We start from the raw sequence: 24,085 nt of genomic DNA, 5'->3' as shown, positions 1-24,085 counted from the left end.
ATGAATACCAGCAGGATTGTGAGGGCCGAAGGACTCAGCAGTCTTCAGTCTCACACATATTTGAGCAGACAGACTGAGGAAGGGGTTTTTTTATATCAAAACATGTAGATTCAATAACATTTTGGAAAAGAAAATACTTTACATAGAGACATGGTAACTATTAGGGAAAAATATAAAGCTTTAAAAAATGCAACTTATCAGTACAGCAAATAGAGACAGCACACAGTATCAGCATCAGCTTAGTTTTTATAAGAAATATTAGAAATATTAATTCCTCTGAAACTCTGTAGCTTTAAAAAAAGTAAAAGAAAAAAATGTGCATTGTCTCTTAGCAACTAAACAATGTATGATTCATCCATCCATCCATTTCCTTAATCAGGGTCGCAGCGAGCTGCGGTCCATCTCCAGTGGTCACCGTATGAGAGGTGAGGTACAGCCTGGACGGGTCACAAGTTCCTCACAGAAACATCCAGCAATCTGGATTTACAAAATCTTCATTTTGATGTATTAAGTCTTAAAATACTAATATCTGCAATACCCATCCAGTCCAACCATTAGCCAGCTTTTTTTTATACAGTCTCTGTTGTGGGAGAGCTCAGAATATAATGTTTTACTATGACAAATTGTATTTTTGATTTCTTTAGTTTTTATTCTGACTAATAAAAAAAAGTTTGAGTAGAAGAAATGCTATAATTGGCATCTGAAAACGTAACTGCAGATAGGAGCGTAGTTTGAATCTGTTAAAATGACCTGCCACAACAACAATCACTATTAGAAACACTGAGCCTAAACGCTTGGTTATATTTGACCAAGGATTGTGCCTTCATGAAATGTAGGCAGTAGTTAAACTGTTCAGCAGGGAAGAATTTGATGCATTCTCAAGTGAGATATGTTTGGCTGACAGCTAAACTCATAGCTGTCTGGAGATCAGAGAGCAAACATGTCCTCAAGATAATAAAAAAAGGCTCAAACTGTGGCTGCGCCTCATCACATTTGTCACAAACACCTTCATTTTTTTTTTTTTTTTGATGGGACACTGTGGTAAAAGTTTAAAATCAACTTAGATCAAAGGAGAAAAGAAAAAACTCCATATGAGACTAATAAAACATTATGGCACCCTAAGTGAAGGGTAACCTGTGACCCCATTAGTTGCCAGGCAACACAGACTCATCTTTAGAAGAAGCACCTGCCCTTTATCCATCAAACTTTCTCAGCAACCTCTTCCTCTCTCTGACACACCTGTCCTTCCTCTCCGACAACCTGGCAGGTGGAATTTCAGATGCTAAAGTGTGGAAAGTCAAGGCAGGCTGATCCTGCCAACCCAAGAACTTAGAAAATTCCACTACAAATTTTTACCAAAATTATCTCAAATCATCAAAGAGGCCGTCCTTACAAACAAACCAGCACACATATACAGCTGTTTTGTTAATCTGAAAGAAAACCGAAAGCGTAGTCAAGAAATAAATATGAATATAAACCAGGTTTTATGTGCAAACTACAACAACAGAAAGGTTTCGTGCATTCACATGCAGCTGATGTGCACGAGGTGCACTCCTACGGTGCCTACAAGTGTGTTTACAAGGAGTTAATGTGTAATATTATTTGACACTGTCACAAACCCTGTAAATGTCCCGAACAATTACAGCTGCTCAGTGGCTTTATCTCTATGTGGGCTGATCAATAGAGACGATCAATAACAAAAAAAAAAAAAAAAAGAGTGGTGCTGTTGGGGCACGAAGCGGCGGAGCGTAGGAACTCATTGTGCAGCTCAGACTAACAACATTAACCAACCCAGCCTCAGTGACAGCTACTGTGATCGCAGTCTAATATAGATGCTAAGATTTAACGACACAGATGCAGTTTAGGGAAATAAACCAAGGTTTGACAACAAAGTTCACACCTTGCATTACAACACAGTTGTTTCTATCCACCTATCAATACAACCTTCTATGTTTTGCTTGTCTCAGTCCCCCCTGATGCCTCTTTCACCTTCATTTCTGGTCTTCTGTAAATGACTTGCACAGTCATGGAGTTGTCTTTGTTAGTGAAATGAAATGAAATTATTTGAGCTGGGTTTTGTATCCCAATTTGAAATCTCTGCATCGTTTACCACATTTCTTTTCTACCATTTAAAGCCAACTCTTCTTCTCAGCTGTAGCTTCAAATTCTCACTTTCATCCCACGTATAGTTGTTACCGTTAGAGCAACAACTATTATGTTTGTGTGTGGGTTTTTTAAAAGAAAGGGACCAGGTGCTGGCTGATTTTTACACTTTTAAACCGCACGGCGTAAACAAGACAAAACGTGACAAAGTACTTTTTATTCTATGATTCATAATCCATGCAAATTCCCACAGCACACGCTGCATGTCTGCATCTGTTCTCTCTTAACTAGTCGGCGCTCTGAGGCATTCTGTTGTCACAACAACACAAACTTCCCACAGACTGTAAGTTATACAGCCAGCTAAACACCTCCGCTGCCAAACAAATGAAGGAGACTTGACACTGTTTTCTAATTAGACCAAAGCTCCGCGGCCCGCCGCAGCCTTCTAACCATCCAATTTAACTTCACAGGGGAGCGCACACACATGACATTTGTAGTCATGGATGAAAACGCACATCTAGTTGTGCTTGTCCATTTGATTGCTGACAAAGAGACAGCTGCACTCGTACACATACATCTCCAACATGGGCGTGCGCACACACACACAAGTAAACACACAAACCTTGGTTTCCACACACGCACAGTAACACCTGTCTGTGGCAAAAGTCTATAAAGATAAAAAAAGCCGACAAGAGCTGCAGGAGCCAAAGCCGGGAGCTGTCACACTCATTTCACCGTGACACCTACATGCTCACACACAAATACGCAGTTTTTATATATATATATATATATAAAAATATACATTCACACTTTTGATGACACTGTTGACTAATTTATTTCTTTGCGGCAGTTCTAAAAAGGCACAATAACATTTGCATGCTGCACCTGAAATCCTCCTCTCGAGTAAAAAAAAAGCCTGCTTTTGCTTTAGTCTTAACAAGAAATAGACCTTTATCTTAAAACCAAAGTGATTCTGACCTCTGGCTTTAGAATAAATCTTCCTAATAAGGTGTCAAAGTCAGTAATGACAAGATTCCAGCTGAATAGAATTTGCATGCCACCCCATAACTGGGGTGGCATGCAAATTTACAGTTTCGAGCAAAATGCTAGAAAACATAAGCTTGCATATCCTGACATGATAGGAAGTGACTGAAAATGGAGATGTATGTATGTTTAAATAGAAAACAGCAATACAAACCAAGCTTTCTCCAATAAGACCTACTGCTTTGAAAGACATGAAATGCAATAAAGGAAAATTTCTTGTCAGTATTAGTAAAAAAATAAAGAATTCTACAGTCATCTCCTTGCCTTATGATGGAAGACAGCATTGTATTGCAAAAGAAAATGATTTCTTTTTTTCCCCGTCCCTTACAATAACGAGTACTTACTGTTCTGTCAGCTTCTATAAAACTTAGTGAAGGCCCTGGATGGCCCGACTGCCTAATATTGACTGAGACTGCATGAAATGACTCTCCACATGACAGACAGAGACAGCTGTATTAAATGTAATTACGCAGATTTCACTGTTTAACATCAATGTTAAATGGCATGTAACTAAATTGACACATCCATCTCCTTCCTTCAAGCTTAAACACACACACAGTAAAATTATTTATTGCTACTTGAGGAATTCAAGATAAATCCATTTAGTACAGAACAGAGATGAAAAGAAAAATCCATTTTGTACAATAGTCAGAGTCATTCAAAGACGTGGCTTAATCTGGCTGTGCCTCTATGACACTAACTTTTTAGTTGATATATATATATATATATATATATATATATATATATATATATAAATAAATAGATAATTGTCCTTCTACAATGTACATATTCACTATACTCTGATGTACCAAAGTCTAAATTGGTTGTAGAGGAGTGGCTGTATATCTATCAATTATGGCAAAGTGCCTCCACTTCTCACTAAATATCTAATATTACTTGTTCATGTTTTGCCTCATGAACATGGCAAGAAGGCACAAAAAAAAACTATGAATGAATAAGTACCTGGATGGCGATGCCTGATAATGCTAGTGTTAGTAAAAAAAAAGAAACAGCCCTCTCATTTTGCTAAAATATTTGTCCTCTGTGAAGGAAAATGTCAAACAGAAGGATGCCTGTCAGAACACATTAAAGCCACTTTAGATTTTCTGGACGCCCTGCAGTTTGCTCGTTATGCCAAATGGCCCACAGATGATGCAATCACACGTGCTCTGCACTCCATCTTATTCCACCTGGAGAACAGTGAAGGAGCTTTGCCAAGATTCTGCTCATCAGTCTCATCCTTTATTATGATCATCCCACAGCAGCTTAGAGTCAACCTCTCGGCTTGGACTGAAAACCTCACTTTGGAAATGGCCTTTGGACTTCCTGTCAGTTGGCAGTAAGGTATCATGCTCCATCAAACTGAGAACGAGGGGTCCCTCAGGGAAGTGTACTCAGTCCTTTACCCTTTACTCTGTGGACACATGACTGTACTGCCAAATTCAACAGAAACCAGATCATTAAATTAGCTGGTGACACAAAAATACGGGGGACTTATTTCCATGTTGAAATATCTTACAAAACAGAGGTAGAATCATCAGTGTGCTGGTGTGGATACAACAATTCTGACTATTATTGTCAACAAATTCTAGGAGCTGATGATGGACTTCTCAGGAAAAAGCTAATTATCTTCCATAACCTGTACATCAGTGGTTCACTGTTAAGAGCAGTGCTAGATTTTTTTTTCAGGAAGTTCACATCAATAGACCCCTCTTGGAGTCTCAGCACAGCACAACTGAACAAGGAAGCTTAAAAGATTTTTTCAAGCAACTTAAGTAACCCATAACCCCCCCTCCCCTCCATCCTCATCACTTGGAATGAAATAAGACTCTGCAACATGTGGTGAGAATGGCTGAGAGTGTCATTTGGGGCTCACTGCCATCCTTGGGAACCGTTTCTCAAAGAAAAATGCTAAATAAAATCCCTCGGTATTGTGAGGGATCACTTCTGTCCCTCTCATAAGGGGTTTAATCTCCTGCCATTTTGTAAAAAAAAAAATATATATATATATATATATATATATATATATATATATATATATATATATATATATATATATATATATATATATATATATATATATATATATATAGCCACAGCAAATCAAGAACAACCAGAATTCCTCATCCCTCAGGCAATATGGCTGCTGAAGCTCCAGTGACACTTGTCTGGACAAGATGTATGGAGTTACATGCAGCAGGTACGCAACCTTCTGTAGAGAAACTATGTAATGCAGTTGTGACAGGATAACACAGCACATAGACATTTTATTTAGGCTGCACTTTTGTGCAGAGTAAACCTGATCAACTAAAGCACCATGGGAATAAATAACATCATCACTTTCTAATATCTGACACACACATACCCCCAAGGCAAGTAACAATAATTGTCGCACAATTCAACTGAATCCACTCTGCAGCGAATCCTGCATGAAGTTATTGTTAAGTTAAGTTACTGCATGTGCACCAATCTACTTTTTAAAGGCATCAAAAGTGCCCAATTAGTAAATGGCCCTGGTTAGACTTTAGGTTTGATCTTTTACACGATGAAAGATCAGACAACTCTTTTTATTTGCAAGCAAGAGATTTAAAAAAAATGAACACATGTAATTTAATCTCAGAGCTAATTAGGTTTTACAAAGATATATTTGCGTGCAGTAATAAAAACTGTTCCAAGAAGGAAAGCATAATAACTTGGAGATCATTTGTCAAATTTGCAGCAAGAAAGGTGGCAGTGGATTAAGAGTATAAGCACTTTTGACTAAGTGGTATCAATAACAGCAAAAAAAAAAAAAAGAGACGAAATTACAATTATTTCCACAAATTAATCATCAACTAATATTACACAAACATGACAGCCCTACAACGATGGAGATAAAGCCAAATTTTATGCATGAACTCCTGTGAGTCATTATTGACTCTGGTTTTCTGGCACACTGTTGACCTCTGACTTTTTATTACAGGAACAGATTTTTCTTCACGGCTGTTTGTCATCTGCACCGATGATTCAGCCGGGAGAGTTTTATGCTTCCTAAGCGTTGCATGTTGCCTCGTGATATTCACAGACATCACGAAAAAACAAATAGTGAACCAGTATATTATGGTATTTCATACACTTGAGAATCTTTTGCAGCATTTAGGGAAGAACTTGAATTTTTTTTCTGACTCTGATTTTTTTCTGATGATTTTTTTTTTTTTTTTTTTGCTCTACAGTAATTCAATGGTCTTGTGAGGATGTTGTAAATAAATTATTAAAACATAACTTAATGAAGTATACTGAACTTAATTAGCATTTTCATCTGAACTGAGAGCTTTGCGGTCATTTTATCAGTGCATAAGAAGACTGAAAACAATGATTTTTCCTCGACTTTTTCTTTGCCTCTTTTTCCATCTCACCTCTCTCTCTGTGAATATTTTAGTATTGATGAGCCCATTACTGACGATAACACAGTGCCACATCAGCAACTTTCTTCTTTTGCTCGTGCTCTCTCTCTCACACACACACACACACACACAGGCTCACTAATCATAGGTCAGGTTACACTTCTGCTGCTGAGCACTTGTGTGCATTTCTGTGCGAGTGCGTTTGCTCAGCAGGGGGCTGGGGAATTTGACTTCCTGGCATCAGTCCAATACATTTCAATATTTTCAGTCAAAAAAAGATCAACACAGTCAAGGTGATGTGTTTGATTGTCAAAATTATGCACAGAGACACCAGTGGACAACCAAAAGTCAAGGGTTTTCTCAAAATTGCCTGTTATTGACTGTGACTTTGAGTGTGTGTTTGTTAGCAAAATATCTCATGAACCACTGAAGGGATTTCAATGAAACTCTCAGAAAGTAATCGTTGGGTGTATATCTACAACTCAGCCCGATTCAAGAGAGCCAACTGACCTTAGCAAACACAAATATGTCTGTAACTCAGTCAGTTTGACAGATATTAAAAGGTAAAGTTTGGTGGTAGTAGCTGAGCATCATTCCCAGCTAACTGCTTCCACGAGGTCTTTCTTTAAAACTCTGGCATGTGAGGAGCGGGCGATATGCATTCCTTGAAGAAAGCCTAGTTTCCACTGGGCGGGTCTGAATTATCCTGAGATTTTAAGTTGTGATTTGCCATTTTTTCCTTTTTTTCCCCTGCAGTTGTGACACATGAGTTACAAAACCATCAGACACTGACACCCCTCAGCCCATTCTAGGCCGAATCTCACAACACAAAAAAAAACAAACTTTTCTTTCCTGCAGATATTTTCGGGTGCTGTAGCTGCTTAATGCAGCTCCTTAGACACAACATGTCAGCTCCTGTAGACATAAATGGTATAAAAATCCAAAGTTAATAACAGCAGCTTTATAACTAAACCCCCTTATCTGAAATATGTGCCTGCAAATCTGACCTGCACGGCAGAATCCATAAAAGATTGGACACACCATCTAACTCATGGGAAATGATTCAACGGCAAAACTGTGGTGGCATGCTGAAGAAATTGTGTTTTGGGGGCTAAAAGGTTGAATAAACTGGATTTCCAAGCCCCGTGTCATTGAAAAACTACTATTATTATCAGCAAAACAATGGATTACCAGGAGAATTTATGAGCAAGTTACCTCTATGTTGGTGTGGATTGTCTCTACTGTGGTCCCAGCTTCAAAAATTACTTTCAACAAGAGTTTTATTTTAACAGCATGCAACATCTGCACCCACTTACACACAGCGCTTGTTTACACAGCAAAGTTATGAAGAAAATAACCAACACTTTTGCTGGTGCACCATTAAAATTTTAAGTGGTTCGAGGCAAAAACAAAACCAAACAAAAAAAAAGCAAATTGAAAGCTGAGAACTAATGTGCCTCATAATAGAAACTCGAGCGCTTTTTGAACATTAGTAATAATGAAGGACTGGCTTTTAAAAGAACAATCCGTCAGAAATCCACAGAAGCCTGTGTTTCCCCGGCTAAAATGATTATGTTTGTTACTGCTGCTCAGTGGAAACAGGTTTGTGCTGCTCCGGCTTGCACGCAGGGTATCTGCTCTCATGCATGTTGTGCGCGCATCACACTTCATTTCGTGACCTTCACTGATCCCACGGTGCCGTCTCCGAGTCGAAGCCAGCTCCAGCTTGAGGGAAAGCAGGTGAGACTGGCTCCTGAATCTAATTGCATTTCAGAGATCGGTGACATCCGTGTGGCAGATTCATTATGCTCGCACAATTCACGGTTATTTTCCCCAGGACTGGGCCGACAAATTTTTAGCATAAGAAGCTTAGCCTTCTTTGTGAAATGAAATCCATCACCCTCGAAGTGATTCCCTCTATTGAATTTAGAACCAGTAATGAAGACGGATAGGAGGAGAGTCGGACGAGTCTGGTGATTCCTTAAACTTTTGCGGAAAGAGGAAGGAGACAAGCTCTGACGCTCGGACGACGTCGCCGGTTTTCCTGCGGACTGGCGCCACAACGTTGTTATCCAGAGATTATTGTCACTCAGCTCTGAAAAGAGGAGGGAAACTGATTGCCGGTCATCCAAACGTGGCGCATAATTTCAGGGGGAAGCTCTGGCGTATGAAGTATGTGCATCTGAGGTATTTGATTAGCTGCAAGTCCGCTCACAATCACTCGGCTCAATCAGCAGGAGCATCGCTTTCATTCCTAATCGCTCTCAGGCAGCATGTTTGACTTTAACATTTACTAACTCATCCCCCCCACTCCAAACAGGTGTCCCCAAGAAGACTCATGACAGCAACAGAACCCACACCGTGAGACACACTGCAGCCAAACACGCCGACACAACTAATGATCCCAATGATTACAGCAGAGTCTCTTTATTGAACGCAGCTCAGACGCGTCCTCGGCGTGCACACGGGCACGCCAAGCCGGGATCATGCAACGCCGCGCTGCTTTGTTGACTCAAATAAAGCAGCCAATTATTATAATGATCGTGACAGGATCCTTTGATCCACAGCACAAATTTGCCATCCGTCGATGAACGGAGAAAAACAGCCTCTGGAAGGAGATTAAAAATTGAAAATAAAAAGAAAAGAAAAACAACCTTGTTTCAAGTTTTGCTACAAAAAAGGGAACCTTCCTGGTTAAAAACAAATCCTCCAACTCAGGTGATTTCAACTGAGTGTCGATTATTTTCAAAACTGCTGCAAAAAAAATAATTAGATCAGGTGTTTTATCCCCAGCTTTTGGTAATAGATTAAAGGCCCAGCATTCCTTGCATATCACCTGTTGCCTTTCATTACAGACTTTTAACCTAAAATGCTTGAAAAGTGTCAGAGTTTGAGCCGTTTTGGTCAAACCTTGTTCACACCGATACCGTTGAGGGCCTGCGTTGGCACTCAGAGCACATGTTGGACATGATGCTCGGCTACTACCAAGCCAAAATTACTTCCACCCGTTTTCTGCGTCGGCTAAGTGGCAGGCCATCATGGAACGGGTTGACCCCGAATGACAGTGAGCTGAAGACATGCGTTCACTGACTACTCTGAGAGCTTCACTAAATCCTATGAATCCTATCCCGTGGTTCGTGAGATATTTTGCTAACAGACAGTCGATGGCAACTGTTTGAACGAAGACGTTGTGCGACGTGTGGCGCTCGGAGAACTCTCAGCTGCTACCACACCAAACTTTACCTCATCATCTGTAGTACTGACTGAGTTTTTGTTGGCTAATGTTGATTAGCTGTGGCGGCCATCTTGAACTGGGATGACTCCAAACTCTCGGAGGGTTTCATTGAAATCCGTTCGCTGGTTCGTGAACCATTTTCCTGACAGCCAGACGGGGCCAACGCCGTAACTTAACGCCAAAGTTTTAAGATGAAACGCTGTGCAGCGCTCAAAGTGTGTGTTAGGGATGAGTCCCAGCTACCTCCGCCGCCAAACCTTAGCTCAATAACCGCCAGCCTGGCTGAGTTATAGCCATTATTATGTTGGCCGGTCGTAATGAGTGGCACATTATGTTCACAACCCCCTTTTTTCCAGGTCAGGCTACAAATTAGTACATTTTTCCACAGGCCGGTGGCTCATCGATAAACCATGACTGACTGCTTATTAGAGCATTGATATTAGAGGTTCTAACTGATGGAGGGTGCTGAGGTGTGGAAGCAGCTCCACAGTTTAAGGATAATGTGGTTGGGTCCTTAAAATTACGCTTTAAAGGACGATTCTCCACAGATCAGGGGGAGGGGGGGGGGGGTTGCATTAGGAGGGAGATGTGGCAGCAAATGGATCTGCTCCTGCTGAAGGAGTGTTTTTAGGAGGAGGAAGAGTTTCTGGCGTTGTGAAAGATCCAACGGCGCGATAAAGGTCAGCAGATCCTCCGGAGACGCCGTGGCGCTACGCTTTGGCGACGGATGCGTAGCGACTGTGATTGGCAGGTGCTCACTGCCGCTGTCAGTGGTGCTGATGACACCCCAGCAGGTCACACACACACACACACACACACTATTACTACAGCTCACACACTCCGCTCTAAGACACCATGTGTTCCTCCAGCACCTGAGCAGGTACTTGGAGGAGACGCTCGGTACTCACAGCTCAGAGGACGGCGGCTGGCTACGGCAGAGGAGCGCGTGTCCGCACGCTTGTCCCATCGCGCATCCTGCCTCGCGCCTCCTTCTTTTGAGCCGAACAGCTGCAGTCAGTCAGTCAGTCCGTCAGTCAGGATGGGGAGGAAGGAAGGAAGCCGAGGAAGAGGAAGAGAGAGAGAGCAGCCGGAGTGTGGATGGAGAGATGGCTGGGTGTGTGCCGCTTCTCGCCTCGCCGTCCGCCTCCCTCCGGTCTGCTCTCCTCTCGTGCTCCGACAGCGCGCGGTGATTGGTCAGGAGCCGGTAACTGATACCCTGCGAGCTGCGGCGAGCGCGAGGATGTAACAGCTGAGCAGGAGACACAGAAGAGAGAGAGAGAGAGAGAGAGAGAGAGAGAGAGCGCTCAGCTGGTGTTTCCACGTTCAGCACCACATGGACACAACAACAACCAAAAGCTGAGCTACGTCACCCACCTCCTCCCACCACCCCGTCCGTCCTCGTGCTCTGCAAAGACAAATAAAAAATAAAAACAGTTTTCCTCAGTCCACTTGCTGGCCCTCCACGCCCGTGGGAACTCAACTCGTGTGGTGAATAATGAACTTTCCCTGCGCGCCCTCGCGCCTTGGCCGCGTCCCTTCACGCAGCCCGGTTCCAAACGATTCCGCACATCTTATCAGGTCGAGCCGACGGGGTTACAATAAAAAATAAATAAATAAATAAATAAATAAATAAAAAAACCTGTAAATAAAAAAACAAATAAAACGCACTCCACGGCGCGTCGGTCACGGGGCTCCGCAGGTCTCAAGGTCCAGCACTCGTCCTCTGCCATATATGGGCTTTCCCGTGCGGAAGAGCCGGGCGGCCCTGGACGAGTTTTCCCTGGACGAGTTTTACGTCCTTTCAGCTGACTATCAGTTTCAGACAGCTGTTTTCGGCGAGCGTGGGTTAAGAAAAGACTCTTGCCTGATCACGTACCGCTAAAAAAGAAAATACATATTTCGAGTCACGTTACCGCACTTGAAGCCCGCAGCCATGAACACCAACAGGTGTTTCTAATTACACGGGCTGATCGCTGATCAGCTGCACCACAGTGATGGCCGGATGAAGCTCTGTGAAGCAATCAAGCTTTCCAGCCAATTGTCTCTTAAAAATGGCTCACTTTCCCAGGCTTCAAATGCTCTGCAGCTCCTGTGCATCCGAAGTTTGAGACAAATATGTAAAATAGGAGTTTGCAGTCAGAATTCTTACAATTATATCATGTTTAAATTGGTTTCTAAGGCACTGGAACAACACAACTATAGTTTTTCTTCTTCTAATAATCTAATAATGCAAGTAGACAAATAGACATATATAATGTGTTTATAATTGTGTGTTTTTGTATCATTTCTCCTGCCTTGTTGACATTTGAGATGCTGGGATCATATAAAAATTTAAGAGAAATCTAAAAGTTTTTTTAGACTTTGTATTTGCCTCAGACCTGAACTTATTTGACTCATTTATGTTTTGTTGTGCCTTACCAGTGATGTCAGCTGGTTGTTTTGTGTTGCTCTGGTTTGTTTCATTTCTGTAATTAAATTTTTCATTTTCAAGTTGTTGGGGTTTTCATAAGAAAAGTTCACAAAGTGGTGGAAAAAAAAGTCAAAAGTTAAGAGGTTTCTTTCTTTTCCTCCCCGCATGTCTCTGATGAGCTCCTGCCTGTCTGGGATTAACTCAGTGAGGCAGATCTCCAAGTGAACCAAAAGCGAGGCTTCGTTCGTCATCGATCACATGATTTTGGGGAGAATGAAGAAAGCCTCAAAGTGGGGCTTTATTTGAAATTGGCTTTCCTGCTTGGAGCGTGATTCAAAGCTGTGGCTCAATTGGCCCATCACTACTCCTGAGCACACACTGACTGTGGCTGATTGACAACTTGGTAATTTGGCTTTAATTGCTTACATGTGTTAATCAGCCTGTCCTTCATCACAATTTCTAACATTATTATTATTATTATTAGATCATAGGTTTATTATCTCTGGGGTCCCCTCCACCCTGCTTCAGTGTTAGCAGGGACCAGATGAGCAGAGTTTCTTCATTCCTGTGAACACCAAGCCATTTTTTTTTTGGTTGCGGTCTAATCACATTGTCTTAATGTTGTCAGAACTTGATGGCAATTTATTCTGTTTTTGTCTCCAGTCAGTCCCGATTTGGTTTCAAAGGTGGTCGTTCTGCCTGCTTCGACTCTGTGGCTATTATGGAACCCCATTTTTTTTAACATGTTCAAAACTAGACAGAGAGAGAAGCCCTATCTATCTATCTATCTATCTATCTATCTATCTATCTATCTATCTATCTATCTATCTATCTATCTATCTATCTATCTATCTATCTATCTATCTATCTATCTATCTATCTATCTATCTATCTATCTATCTATCTATCTATCTATCTATCTATCTATCTATCCAAAGAACGGTGGATCTAAAAACAGTCTGAATAAGCAAAAAGTAGCTCCACGTGGGGAGCCGTTTGAGAGCCAAAAGGTCGGCTCGTTTTGGCGAGCTGAGCCCAAGAACACTGGATGCCAGAAAAGAGTGATAACTCCCATCACTAGTTCCTGTTACTGTGCTGCATAGACCTGAACCCCTCCAGTCAGATCAATACAAAGATTCAAAAATAAGTGAGACATCAAGTTACTGAGCCACCTCACCGGGATACACTGTACATCAAGGACAGTGGAATGTCACTTGGAGTGGATAAATGTGGTGGATCCATATCCAAGAGAGGCAAAGTGATCAGATCTGAAGGGGTTGAACCACCTGAAGGCAACGTTGCAGCTGTTCACCAAATACATTCGAATCCCACAGGCATATAGTAACCATGATGAGTCTGCAAGAATGTCAGTCACAACCAAGTACCTACAGAGAGTAAAGCAGGTCCTGAAGAGCCGGCTGAACGGCAAGAATTAAGTCCACTGCCAGTCATCAGATTCCCCGCTGGTATAATAACCTGGCCAAATGAGGAGATAGAAGCTCCTGACATCAAGACACGAAAGCTCCTCACAATGCACGGAGGGTTTTACCCCAAGTCCCACACCCTGAGACTGTACACTAAGAGGAAGTGAGCATCAAAGCCACGATCAAGGATGAAACAACACAGACTGATGCAGCGAACGCGAGCAGTTCAGCATATACAACATTTAAGATAAGGTATGTACAGCAAACACGGAACACCATGGGCAAGTAGGTGGAATAATATACAGGGACATCTATGAGAAAAAAGGAGGATGGGATTTAATCAGTCCAAAGACCAAGTAAGTAGAAGGAAAGCTCGAAGCCTGACAAAAAGTAAAGGACTAAAAGACGAAGTGGAGTAGCTGTAAGAAGCGGCTCCTGTAGATTCAAGGAAAAAAACATCAAAGATCTAAGTCCAGGAACAGCAAAGAGACTGAGTAAATTCCTGGAGCGTGCAGGCCAAGACGCTACAGATGCGGGACGGTTGCCCACACCGTGGGAGCGAGAGGCTCGGTGGGGAGCTGTGCCTTTCTTCTCACACGGAATAAGAACACGTAAAAACTGCCAAGTCAAAACTACGAGTTATCACAGAAGCTACTTGCTGTATAACTAACTATCAAGTTGTGTTTAACCTTGTTTATCATACTTTTATAAAAGAATTATGTCGTCTGTTTGACAAATATAAATGCAGGGACACAATAAGGATGTCACTGCGGTCTACGGTGCTGCTTTGGCTGTTTTTAGACATCAACAGAAAATTGCGGCATATGGATGATCTCTGTATCGCTGTCTAAACAGATCAAGTTTGATTCAAGCCAGACAGTCCTGCCATTACAGAAAAAGACCAGAGGAGGTCTCAAATCAGTGGCTATGCTGTCTTTTTTCTCCTTGCTGCTGCTTGGTTGCGTAGCATCCAAAGTCATCACAGAAATTCAAAAATAAATAGAAAAAATAAAAATACGCAGGATTGAATGTTGGCTTGAAGAGGACCAAAACGTGGGACGATCGGAGTGAAGGATGGGCCGGAGGTCGTCACAGAGAGCAGTGGAGCTGGAGGACACGGGGAGGCGATGGAAAAGAGATTCAAAAGGGCGAAGGCGATTGTGGATCTTGTGTCAAGTTTGGCTTTGTGTGCATGTGTGCACACTAAGTCCGTCGGCATACAGATCTGCTGTTCCCAGTTATGTCTAAACATGTTTTTATGGGCGTAATAGTTGTGTCTGAGGCCTCCAGGTTAGATTCTACTCGGCTACATTGGTGTAGATTCTCAGCCATCCAGGACATTACGATCCTAAGTGGTTCAACAGAAGGCAACTGGACTTCTTCTACTGATTCTTGAAACTTGGGTCAGATAAACGACTTCAGTGGGCACCATCTGAGCAAAAACATTTATTCAATAGGAAATAACTTTTTTAAATTCAGTGTTTTCCTTCACATTTTACGCATGCGTAAAGATACCAGTACCCAGCTGTGTTAGAGCTAAACTCTTACCTGAGTTTCAATGTAACAACAAACGAAGGCTCATCGCCACAGAGAGGGACACTAAGCAGCAGCAGCAGCTGTGACGCGACAGCAGTGTTTGGTGACCGGTGCGTCGCAATAAAGTGTACCGAAGCCTATTTTTATGAGAGAGGAAATTCCTGTTGCTTCAGTTCGCGCTCAAACACACGGAGCCGAGCTGCTTCCGTAAACAAGGTGAGACCGAGGGGAGAAAAACCGTCTCTGTTCATTTTTAAACCCCCCGTTTATATGCGACCGAGTCCGAAGCGGCGTGTTAATGTGATGCTGAACAGCCAGCCTCATTAAAAACGGTTCTGTTTGTTACATAAGACTAAAATTAGAGGCCCTTTGTCCCCTGTGAGTCCGGTTCGGATACATCCCGAAGGATGTCACGTTTGAACGAGGCAATAAAAGGCCAGACGGCGTGTGAGATTTGCTTTAACTTTATAGCTCGGTGGGATCAATATCAGCGCCAGACTCAGCGCTTGTATTGAGTGTCCCATAGTAAGGTCTAATCAAGGTCTCTGAATCAGATAAGGTCAAGAAAGCAGCAGCCAGACGAGAAAACTCCCTCGGCATCAATTTAAAAGTTTAGCGACCATGAAACTGAACGGCTCGTGTTGTGATTTAACAAAGCCATGTGGTGAAAAGACGGCATGTGGAGCCTCAGCTGACTGAGTTCCACGGAGGGTCCCTCCCGTATCAGCCTCCACGACTTGATTACATCAGAACCTGATTAGACCCACTGTCCTCAACTTGGAGTGTTTACTGACATTTATAGCCGGTCTCATCCACCACCAGTCTTTGATACTTCCCGGAATTTGAAAGTGCCGACTCCACTGAATTATTTATGATCCTTTCTCTGCCCGTGGCCTGATTGGTAAACAGTTCTCTGTTGAACCATAATATTAGTGATAATGCTATCTTACAGCAGGCTGTAATACAGAATGGTGAGGCACTTGTGAGCTGTAATGCCTGCAGCAAACATATGGGGTGACAGGATGGCTGTAAATAAGATATTAGAGAATAGTGCAAAAATTAAAGAAGCGCTTGATAGATTAAACTAGCATTCCTTGAAGGAATGCATACCACCAATCACTTTGCATGCTAAAATTTTAAATAAAGATCTCATGCGATCTGTTAGCACTCAGAGTATGTGATGGGGATGACTTTCAGCTACTACCACACCAAATTTTAGCTCAATATTTGTAAAACTGACCAAGCTGTAGCCACTTTTGTGTTTACTAAAGACGATTAGTTGTGGCAGGCATCTTGAATCAAGTTATCTTCAGAAGTTAATCAGTTGTAGATGCGCCATTCAGTGATTTTTTTTTTTTAGATTCATTCAAATCCATCCACTGGTTGATGACATATTTTGCTAACAGACAGACAGGGTTAACACCAAAAGTTAAAAAGTTTTAAATAAAGATCGTGTGCAGTCTGCTAGCACTCAGAGTTTGTGTTGGAGATGAGTTTCAGTTCCCACCGCACCAAGTTTGAGCTCAATATCTGTAATGTTTACTGAGTTTTAGCAATTTCTTTGCTGACCAAGGCTGATTAGGTGTTACGGCCATCTTGAATCGGGTGAACTACAAAAGTTAACCGACAGGCAAGCCCACGTGTGCACACAGACACGGGAGAGTACATGGTTGCCTGCCTTTTGTGGCGACGGGCGATAAGTAAATATAAAGCTTTAACTCTACCCAGTTTGACATGACTCAGATTGCTCACTGTGAGCAAGACTGTGGAAGAAAAAAAAAAGTGGTTGTTTTTCTTAGTGCTTACCGGCTTGCTGGACTCTACCTACTTGATTCTCTCAGCAAATACACAGTCTTTTCCCCTGCAACCTCAGTGACAGTGGCGGGGCTCAATTTTGGCACGAAAACAACCTACCTGCAGCCCGCCGCAGCACCTTGTCCCAGCAGCACACACTCTGCACTTTATTTTCTCCACATCTTCTCTCACTTCAACAAATAACAAGCAGCAGCTGATTCTGGGGCAGGGAAAGGAACACAATGTAAGGACGTGTGAAGTCATGAGAAGAATACTGTATATCCCAAGTACCATTCTAAAGCATGCAGTTCTACAGAGCCCATGCAAGGTCATTATCAGGACAGTTTATTTCATCATGATGGACATCAATCTGACGTGTATTGCACTCAGATATGTGCATTTAGCATCATGTCAAACACATACACTATATGGATGCAAGTATTTGGCCACACCATTATGAGATCAGGGAATCGTGTTGGACCAGACGGTCTGGCAATCTCACCATCTTTGCTCCAGTTCATCCCAAAGGTGCTCAGTGGGGTTCAGGTCAAGGCTTTGTGTGGACAAGTCAAGTTGTTCCACACCAAACTCATCAAACCATGTCTGTATAGTTCTTTTTACATCGAATGTTGTGTAATAAATCATTCATCTCTTCATCACCTGCAAATGGTCCAAAATGCAGCAGCTCGCTCACTGATTGACCACGTCGCCCCGGTATTGGCCTCTCTACACTGGATTTTTGCAATTTGCAAGATCCAGCTTAGGATTTTATTACTTGTATTTAAAGCACTTAAGGAAATTGACCTGAATATATAACGGATTTCTTGCATCATCACAACTACCAAATTTAAAAAGTAAATAAATAAATTTTTTACTCTTGTAGATCGCTTTGGGATGGCAGGGCTTTGTTTGTAAATGTGCTTTATAAATAAGCTTGACCTTTGACCTTGCTTTGCGAATAGGAAAGGGTCTTCACCAAAGTGTTGCTGCAGAGTTGGAAACGTAACATTGTCCAAAATATCTTGGTGGGCTGAAGCATTAGAAGTACCCATCACTGGAGATACTAAGGGCCCAAACCCTGACTGAAATACCTGAATGCTGCAGTTACCAGATGTGGTCAAATACTTTTGTTTAAATAGTGTAGCTGATTAAGTAAATATGATTCTCACGCAAAGGTGAGGATGAGACCATTGCTGAGCACTACAGACTGAGTTGTGAGGTTTTGATCCTGGACCAAACCTCAATAAACGGCTTGTTGCCAAACCTCATCAAGCCCTCAGGCACTCAGGGACACGCCAAGGTGCCTTCAGCGGGTGGCTGAGTCCAGACTAGAGTGCATCAGAAAGACACAGAAAGATGGAGGTGATGGGAGCGTTCAAACCCTTCATATGAGCCAACGGGGGGCAGCTGAGAACGTGCCAGGAACATTGTTACTACTTACACTTTCTATATCGTGTTTTATCATCCCCTCCCCTCCCATCAGAGCTCCACCAGCGCTCCAGCAGACCTCGCTGAACTACTCAATAGAAGCAATGTACATTTCTGGGTTATTTCGTGTATTTTGTTTAGTTTTTTTTAAATATGAAATGTCCCCTGGATGATTTTTTTTTGCGATGTCTTGCACGAGACAACTACTTTGATAATTTCATGGGAAAATTTCCCATTTTTACAATAAAGTAATAAAGGAGGCTTGGAGTACAGCACGAGGAATAAATAGATCTGTCGTGATTCTCTGACAAAAGCTGCACAGGCTCCAGTAATCTGCCTGCTTTTTGTTTGTTATACTAGTCGCTCCTCTGAATTGCCTCCACACTTCAGGCTAAGTTTAAATTTGTTTATCTTTTGTCAAGGATGTTTAGAATTGTGTCAAGCCAATTGCACGCAACGGCCACCGCATCATACCCAATGTGTTCGCCATGGGGGGATACTGTCAGGGCCCCCGGTGAGTTTTACGGCTCACTTATTTTCGCTCTCATTTCCTGTTCTTTGTTAGTTTTTAGTCTTTTTTTTTTTTCGGTCTGTTGGTCTCAGTTGGTCCAACTTCCTGCTGAAGCATCTTAGAGCAAAAAATGTTTTACACCAATTGATTCTCGATCTGACAGCGTCACGTACCGTTTGTTGGGACTCTCTGACCCTCATTAATGCAGACGGTTCAATCTGACATCGGTTTTCAAACCCCAAGTAAACAGAGTTAAACTGACCTGAAAATGGAATGAGTTTGATCGTTTTTTATTTTGTTTGCCTAAAATACTTTAATAAGAAAATGTTTTAATTTGCATTTATTTCTGTGGATAAAATTAATTACTTACAGTTCAGATGTGCCATTCATTTAGGACAATAGTTTGGATAAAATAATATTCTCACCCTGTGGTACAATTAAAAAGACTTGTAAGACTGTTTTGGTCTTAGAGTGTTTGTTTTATTCATACTTTGAAGACCATCATTTCGTATCTCTGAACTCGGATCACACGCTAAAGGAGATATGACAAACTTGTTTACAAATGTATTTCCTTGCCGTTCACAAATCACATCAATGTCAGGACTCTTTTGGAGTCCTGTCTCCCGAATCATTTTGGGTTTGAGATTGGCTGCTCAGATAGACTGAAGTGCTCTATTTGCAGCTTTGTTTTCTGACTCCTGAGGGAAATATTTTACTCTGCCGAGGCTTAATGCTCCCCCTCGTTCACTATCCACTTTTCTGTCTGTATCTCAGTGCTTAGGATAATAAATCTATCAGAGCTTCGGTGCAGAAAATGGTAAAGATTGCCTAAATGCTCCATAACGCTGAGGGGAATTGGAAAACTCAATGCAATCTACCTTTAACATGAAAGCAGTTATATTTTACACACACAACGACTGAGGGGGGGCTCACCCCATGAGGGATCTTTGCCCAAAGATCTTGACAGGTGGGGGGTGGGGGCCATTAGGTTTCCATCCATCCATCCATCTATCCATTCATCCATTCATCCATCCATCCATTCATCCATCCATCCATTTTCTTTTACCTGCTTCTCCTTTCCGGCTTGCGGGGAGCTGATGCCCATCTCCAGCCATTAGGTTTTAAGGACACAGTAACTGTGCAAATACCTTATCTTGCACATATATGATGTCAAAATACACCAACTGCTGGGTGACATCTTAAACAAAAAGAGTTGAATTTTACAAGTGATCGCGTGTTCATGGGATTTAGGGACTTTTTTTTTTTTTAACAAGTGCACAAACAACTTTGTCCAAACAATAGACAGATGCGTTTTTAATTACAACGGTGTTCCCCGAGGACACAATCACTCTCTTTACAATGAGGCCAACGAGCAGATGCAGCGTTCTGAATCGAACATGACGTGCAGACTGCAGCTCAGAGTCAGACAGACGTCAAACAGGAAGCTGTAGATGAAACACTCCGGCTTCGGGAGCAAATGAGATCCCGTTTCACAAACATTTACACATCTTTATGAAAGGAAGAAAAGAAAAATGAGGAGATGGTTCGTTTTCTATTTCTAAACTTTGAGATAAAAGTGTCAATTTATTTGACAGAAAAAGTCGAAATGTTGAAAAAAAGAGGCTTGTTTCAAGATTTAAACCAGCAGAAGTGAGCCCTTTTTTTTTATTCACAGCCAGATGCTCCAGTGTCTCCAGAGGAGACCCCCAGAGCAGAGCTAACTTCTTTATCAGTTTATTTAGTACTTCTTTTATTTATTTGAGTAGCTAAAATTGAGCTGCAAAAAGAGGGAAAAGAAGCCAACATATTGCATCAAATCTCTACTCTGATTCAGTCCCGTCCCCCCCCTCCCTGAGCATGCACAGCGCAGCAGAACACTGTGGAGAGAAGAACTCTCGTTTAACAGCAGGTGTAGGACAGAAATACAGTCCTCTGCAGTTCCTGCTATTCCCCTCTGTGCGCTGACCACCTCAGGCACAGGAGCATTCAGTCGTACAAACCGCGGCCTGTTTGTGAAAAAGTCAATAATCCAGACTCCAGTCAGGCCAGACATGAGTTGGGAGGAAATTAATCCACAGCAAGCAAACAGAACGAGCTTTTCAGACATTTCCCACACCTGCAATCCATCCCTCCTTATCTTAATTCACCTTTCCTCCATCTGCTCTCCCCTCACTCTATCCTCCCTCCATCTCCGCTGTGTTTGCTTTGATACCTGCATGTATCCCCCTCCGAATTTCCCTCACATTCCTGAACTTCTTACCCCTCCGTTATTCACACCTCCTCTTTCCCATCAGGCCATTTGCTCTACACCGAAACCTCTCCTCTTGGCAATCCAAACAGTGAATGAAGCAGAATCCCCGTGGCTGCTGCCATCCTCGCTTGATCTTCTGTGGGTTTTTATTGCAGCAGCCTACAGCCCAGTGTTATCCCCGGCCCAGGGCTGAGGGATTCCAAAACTAATTAAACTTTTTTATCGCTGTGCTCATCTTCTGCATATGGGTACCCTGACCCAGCAGGCTCAATCCCAACTGCAGCATCAGAACATGCACAGCTTAAAACAGTTCAGTTTTTTGGAAACGTTTCATCGCCGGCAGCTGTTGCACATTAATGCCACATGTTTACCGGATGTCCATCCTGTGGTCTTGCAGATTTCACTGTGATTTTCAGCTTTTCTTGAAAAATTCTTATTATATTTTTTTTCATGCAGATGCTTTCAGTGAACCCATTTCAATGTCTGCATTCACATTTGAAGAATTTCACAAGAAGTCTGCTTTGGTGCAAAAATTATCAGGATGCACAAGAAGGCTTAAAGGCATAGCTCAGAAGTTTTGAAGTGGGGTACAGCGGAAACGTTGCAAGCAGTTAGTAACTTAGCTGTTGTAGATGGCGCTTTGAACAGCTTCAGTTTGCAGAAACAGAGTTTAATTCTGACCTGATGATGAGCTAACAGCCACTGCAACTGGGACCACAACTAAAGTGGACTGCTGGCGTTTCAAAATGCAAACGCTATTTTATAAGACTTTACGCTTCTGCCAGTTTTGTATGACGTTGTTATTCTGACGGTTGATATCGGCACTTGCAATCAGCTACAGAAATCCATGTAAGATACCAAGTAATACAAAACTGATGCTTGTGTAGAGGTTTAAAAAAAATTGAGTTAAATGATTTCTTTGTTTTTGTACATTTATATTTACACCGTTTTTGTTTGCACTGTCTTCAGTCAGAATTATGCACAACTTTAAGTTATTATTTACACAGTTTGATTCATATTTTGTCCAATTTTGATCTTTTTTGTGCAGTTATTAATCATTTAGTCTTGATTATAATCCTTTGAAACTGTGGTATTTTTGTTTTTTTACTGCAACTAAATAATTTCCCAGATTGTTAAGGTAAATCTATCTATCTATCTATCTATCTATCTATCTATCTATCTATCCATCCATAGAATGGTGGATCTAAAAACAGTCTGAATAAGCAAAAAGTAGCACCAAGTGGGGAGTCGTTTGAAAGCCAAAAGGTTTGTTTAAAAAAGTATTTAAAAAAGGTAAGATATTAATTGTCCGCAACCCTTCCACAGTACCACACTCCAAAAGATTTGAACTAGTCCTTTAAGAAGTGTCACATCAGAGAGTTTGTTAAACCTAAATCTGCAGCTTTTTTCAGACCCGAGTTGCATGTTTTAAATGCCACAGCGTTACTTCAGACAAGTGTCACTGCACCACATTCTAAAACCCACACAGAGCCTTTTTTTTCTGCTGGATTTAAGTTGTTGTCACAGAATATCTTTGGTTGAGAGGATTAAAGTCATAGTGCACTGAGATTACAGCTGGTGGGACTCTGATACTTCCAACCTGTTTGGAGTCCATTAGTCTGTCTGGATTAAAAGAGTCCCAAAAAATGTAAAATGCTGCTGTCTGCCTGCGTCGGAGACAGAGACCTGTAAAGTGTTTCAAAGTCGCCCAGTTCTTTGTTTGAAATGGAGTCCGACTGCACGTGGATGTGTGGAGGCACACAATCCAAAATTCAACAAAAGCGTCCGTGTTTAAACTTCATGTCAGCGCACCGCACTTAGTCATGCACTGAACACGTTTGCTGTCACACTCTCTATTTGTGGGTGTGAATCTTTCACAGCTGCTCATCCTTTTTTTTTTTTGTCCCCCGAACAGCATCAGAATCCTTTTAGCCCCCACAGACTGAGGCTCTGCCACCACACATGCTGCTCCGGACTTTTAATATCATCAGCAGAATCTTTTGAACTGTGCAGGAGGGGTGTGTGTGTGTGTGTGTGTGTGTGTGTGTGTGTGTGTGTGTGGAAAACTAACAGCTACCAGCACGAAGGCCAGGAGATGATTTGATTTCGTCTCTATATGGGGCAAAATGGAGCGGCCAGGTTTAGTGGACTCACCGCTCAGCAGCCTTCATTGAGTTGATCTGAAAGACGGACAAAAAGGGGGACTTAAATCATGGCTTTATTCTTCAAATGGGGAATAAATTGGCAGCTTCCAGCGCGTAGATCATTTTGTCCAAGGTGTTTAAGTGTGGGCTTGTATCTGACTGGGCCATCAGTTTGGGAGTTCTGGTCCTCCTGGCCTGTTTTATCCTCCCGATGGCCCTCAGGCTGTCACCGACTCTGCTGTGCTTCTTTTTATGTACATGTGAGTCAGAAAAAAAGAGAGTTTTTGTTGTAATGTGGGTCCAGCTGGCTGCTGGCTGTCTTAGCAGCAGAAATTAAAAGGGAACAATGACAGATGCACTAAATGGACCCGCTCCTGCTCCTTTAATGTACTTTATAAGCAAAAAAAAAACAACCAAGTTATACAGTAAACACAAAAGCACTGACCAGAGGAGATTGTAATGTAATATGACGCAGGACTAAATTTGACCATCAGAGGTGTCCAACACACTGCCAGCTTAGATCAGGAACTGTGGCACCTACTCCAGCTTTGAAAACTCTGAAAACTAACCAGAGGTGCCTCATATGTAGATCACTTTGTGTATTTTGTTATGGCGTCATATTTTCATTGTAATTTCATGTTGTGTTATGTGTTATATGGGACGATGTTTGTATTATCCTCTGCTCTTTGTTTTGTGCCTGCCTTAGGACAACAGATTAATATTAGCTGTTGTGCTAACTCAAGCATATTTACATTGATGCTTACTGCTGACATGTTGATTAATATGCATTGTCCTAATTTAAATAAATAAAATTAATCTTTT

General features: G+C 41.9%; 1 protein-coding gene across 2 annotated transcripts in view; it reads right to left on the bottom strand.

Annotated features, from left to right (window-relative positions):
• LOC108240483 (cGMP-dependent 3',5'-cyclic phosphodiesterase) overlaps positions 1-11,401 on the bottom strand; it is a 184,368-nt gene extending 172,967 nt beyond the window's left edge. Inside the window, exons 1-2 of one of the 2 annotated variants that reach the window (XM_017423981.3) lie at positions 11,140-11,401; positions 10,674-11,014 (exon numbers count right to left, since the gene is read on the bottom strand). In XM_017423981.3, the coding sequence (XP_017279470.1) occupies positions 10,674-10,732 (59 nt within the window). In that variant the 5' untranslated portion in view covers positions 10,733-11,014; positions 11,140-11,401. Of the gene's footprint in view, positions 1-10,673; positions 11,024-11,139 lie in introns of those variants that run through there. The other variant, XM_037980007.1, reaches the window with a different exon arrangement.
• Positions 11,402-24,085: the final 12,684 nt, after the last annotated feature.

Source organism: Kryptolebias marmoratus, linkage group LG2 (genome assembly GCF_001649575.2).
Source record: "Kryptolebias marmoratus isolate JLee-2015 linkage group LG2, ASM164957v2, whole genome shotgun sequence".
Lineage (NCBI taxonomy): Eukaryota > Metazoa > Chordata > Actinopteri > Cyprinodontiformes > Rivulidae > Kryptolebias > Kryptolebias marmoratus.
Note: the sequence above shows the minus strand (reverse complement) of the source record. Positions and strands in the feature narration are given on the sequence as shown.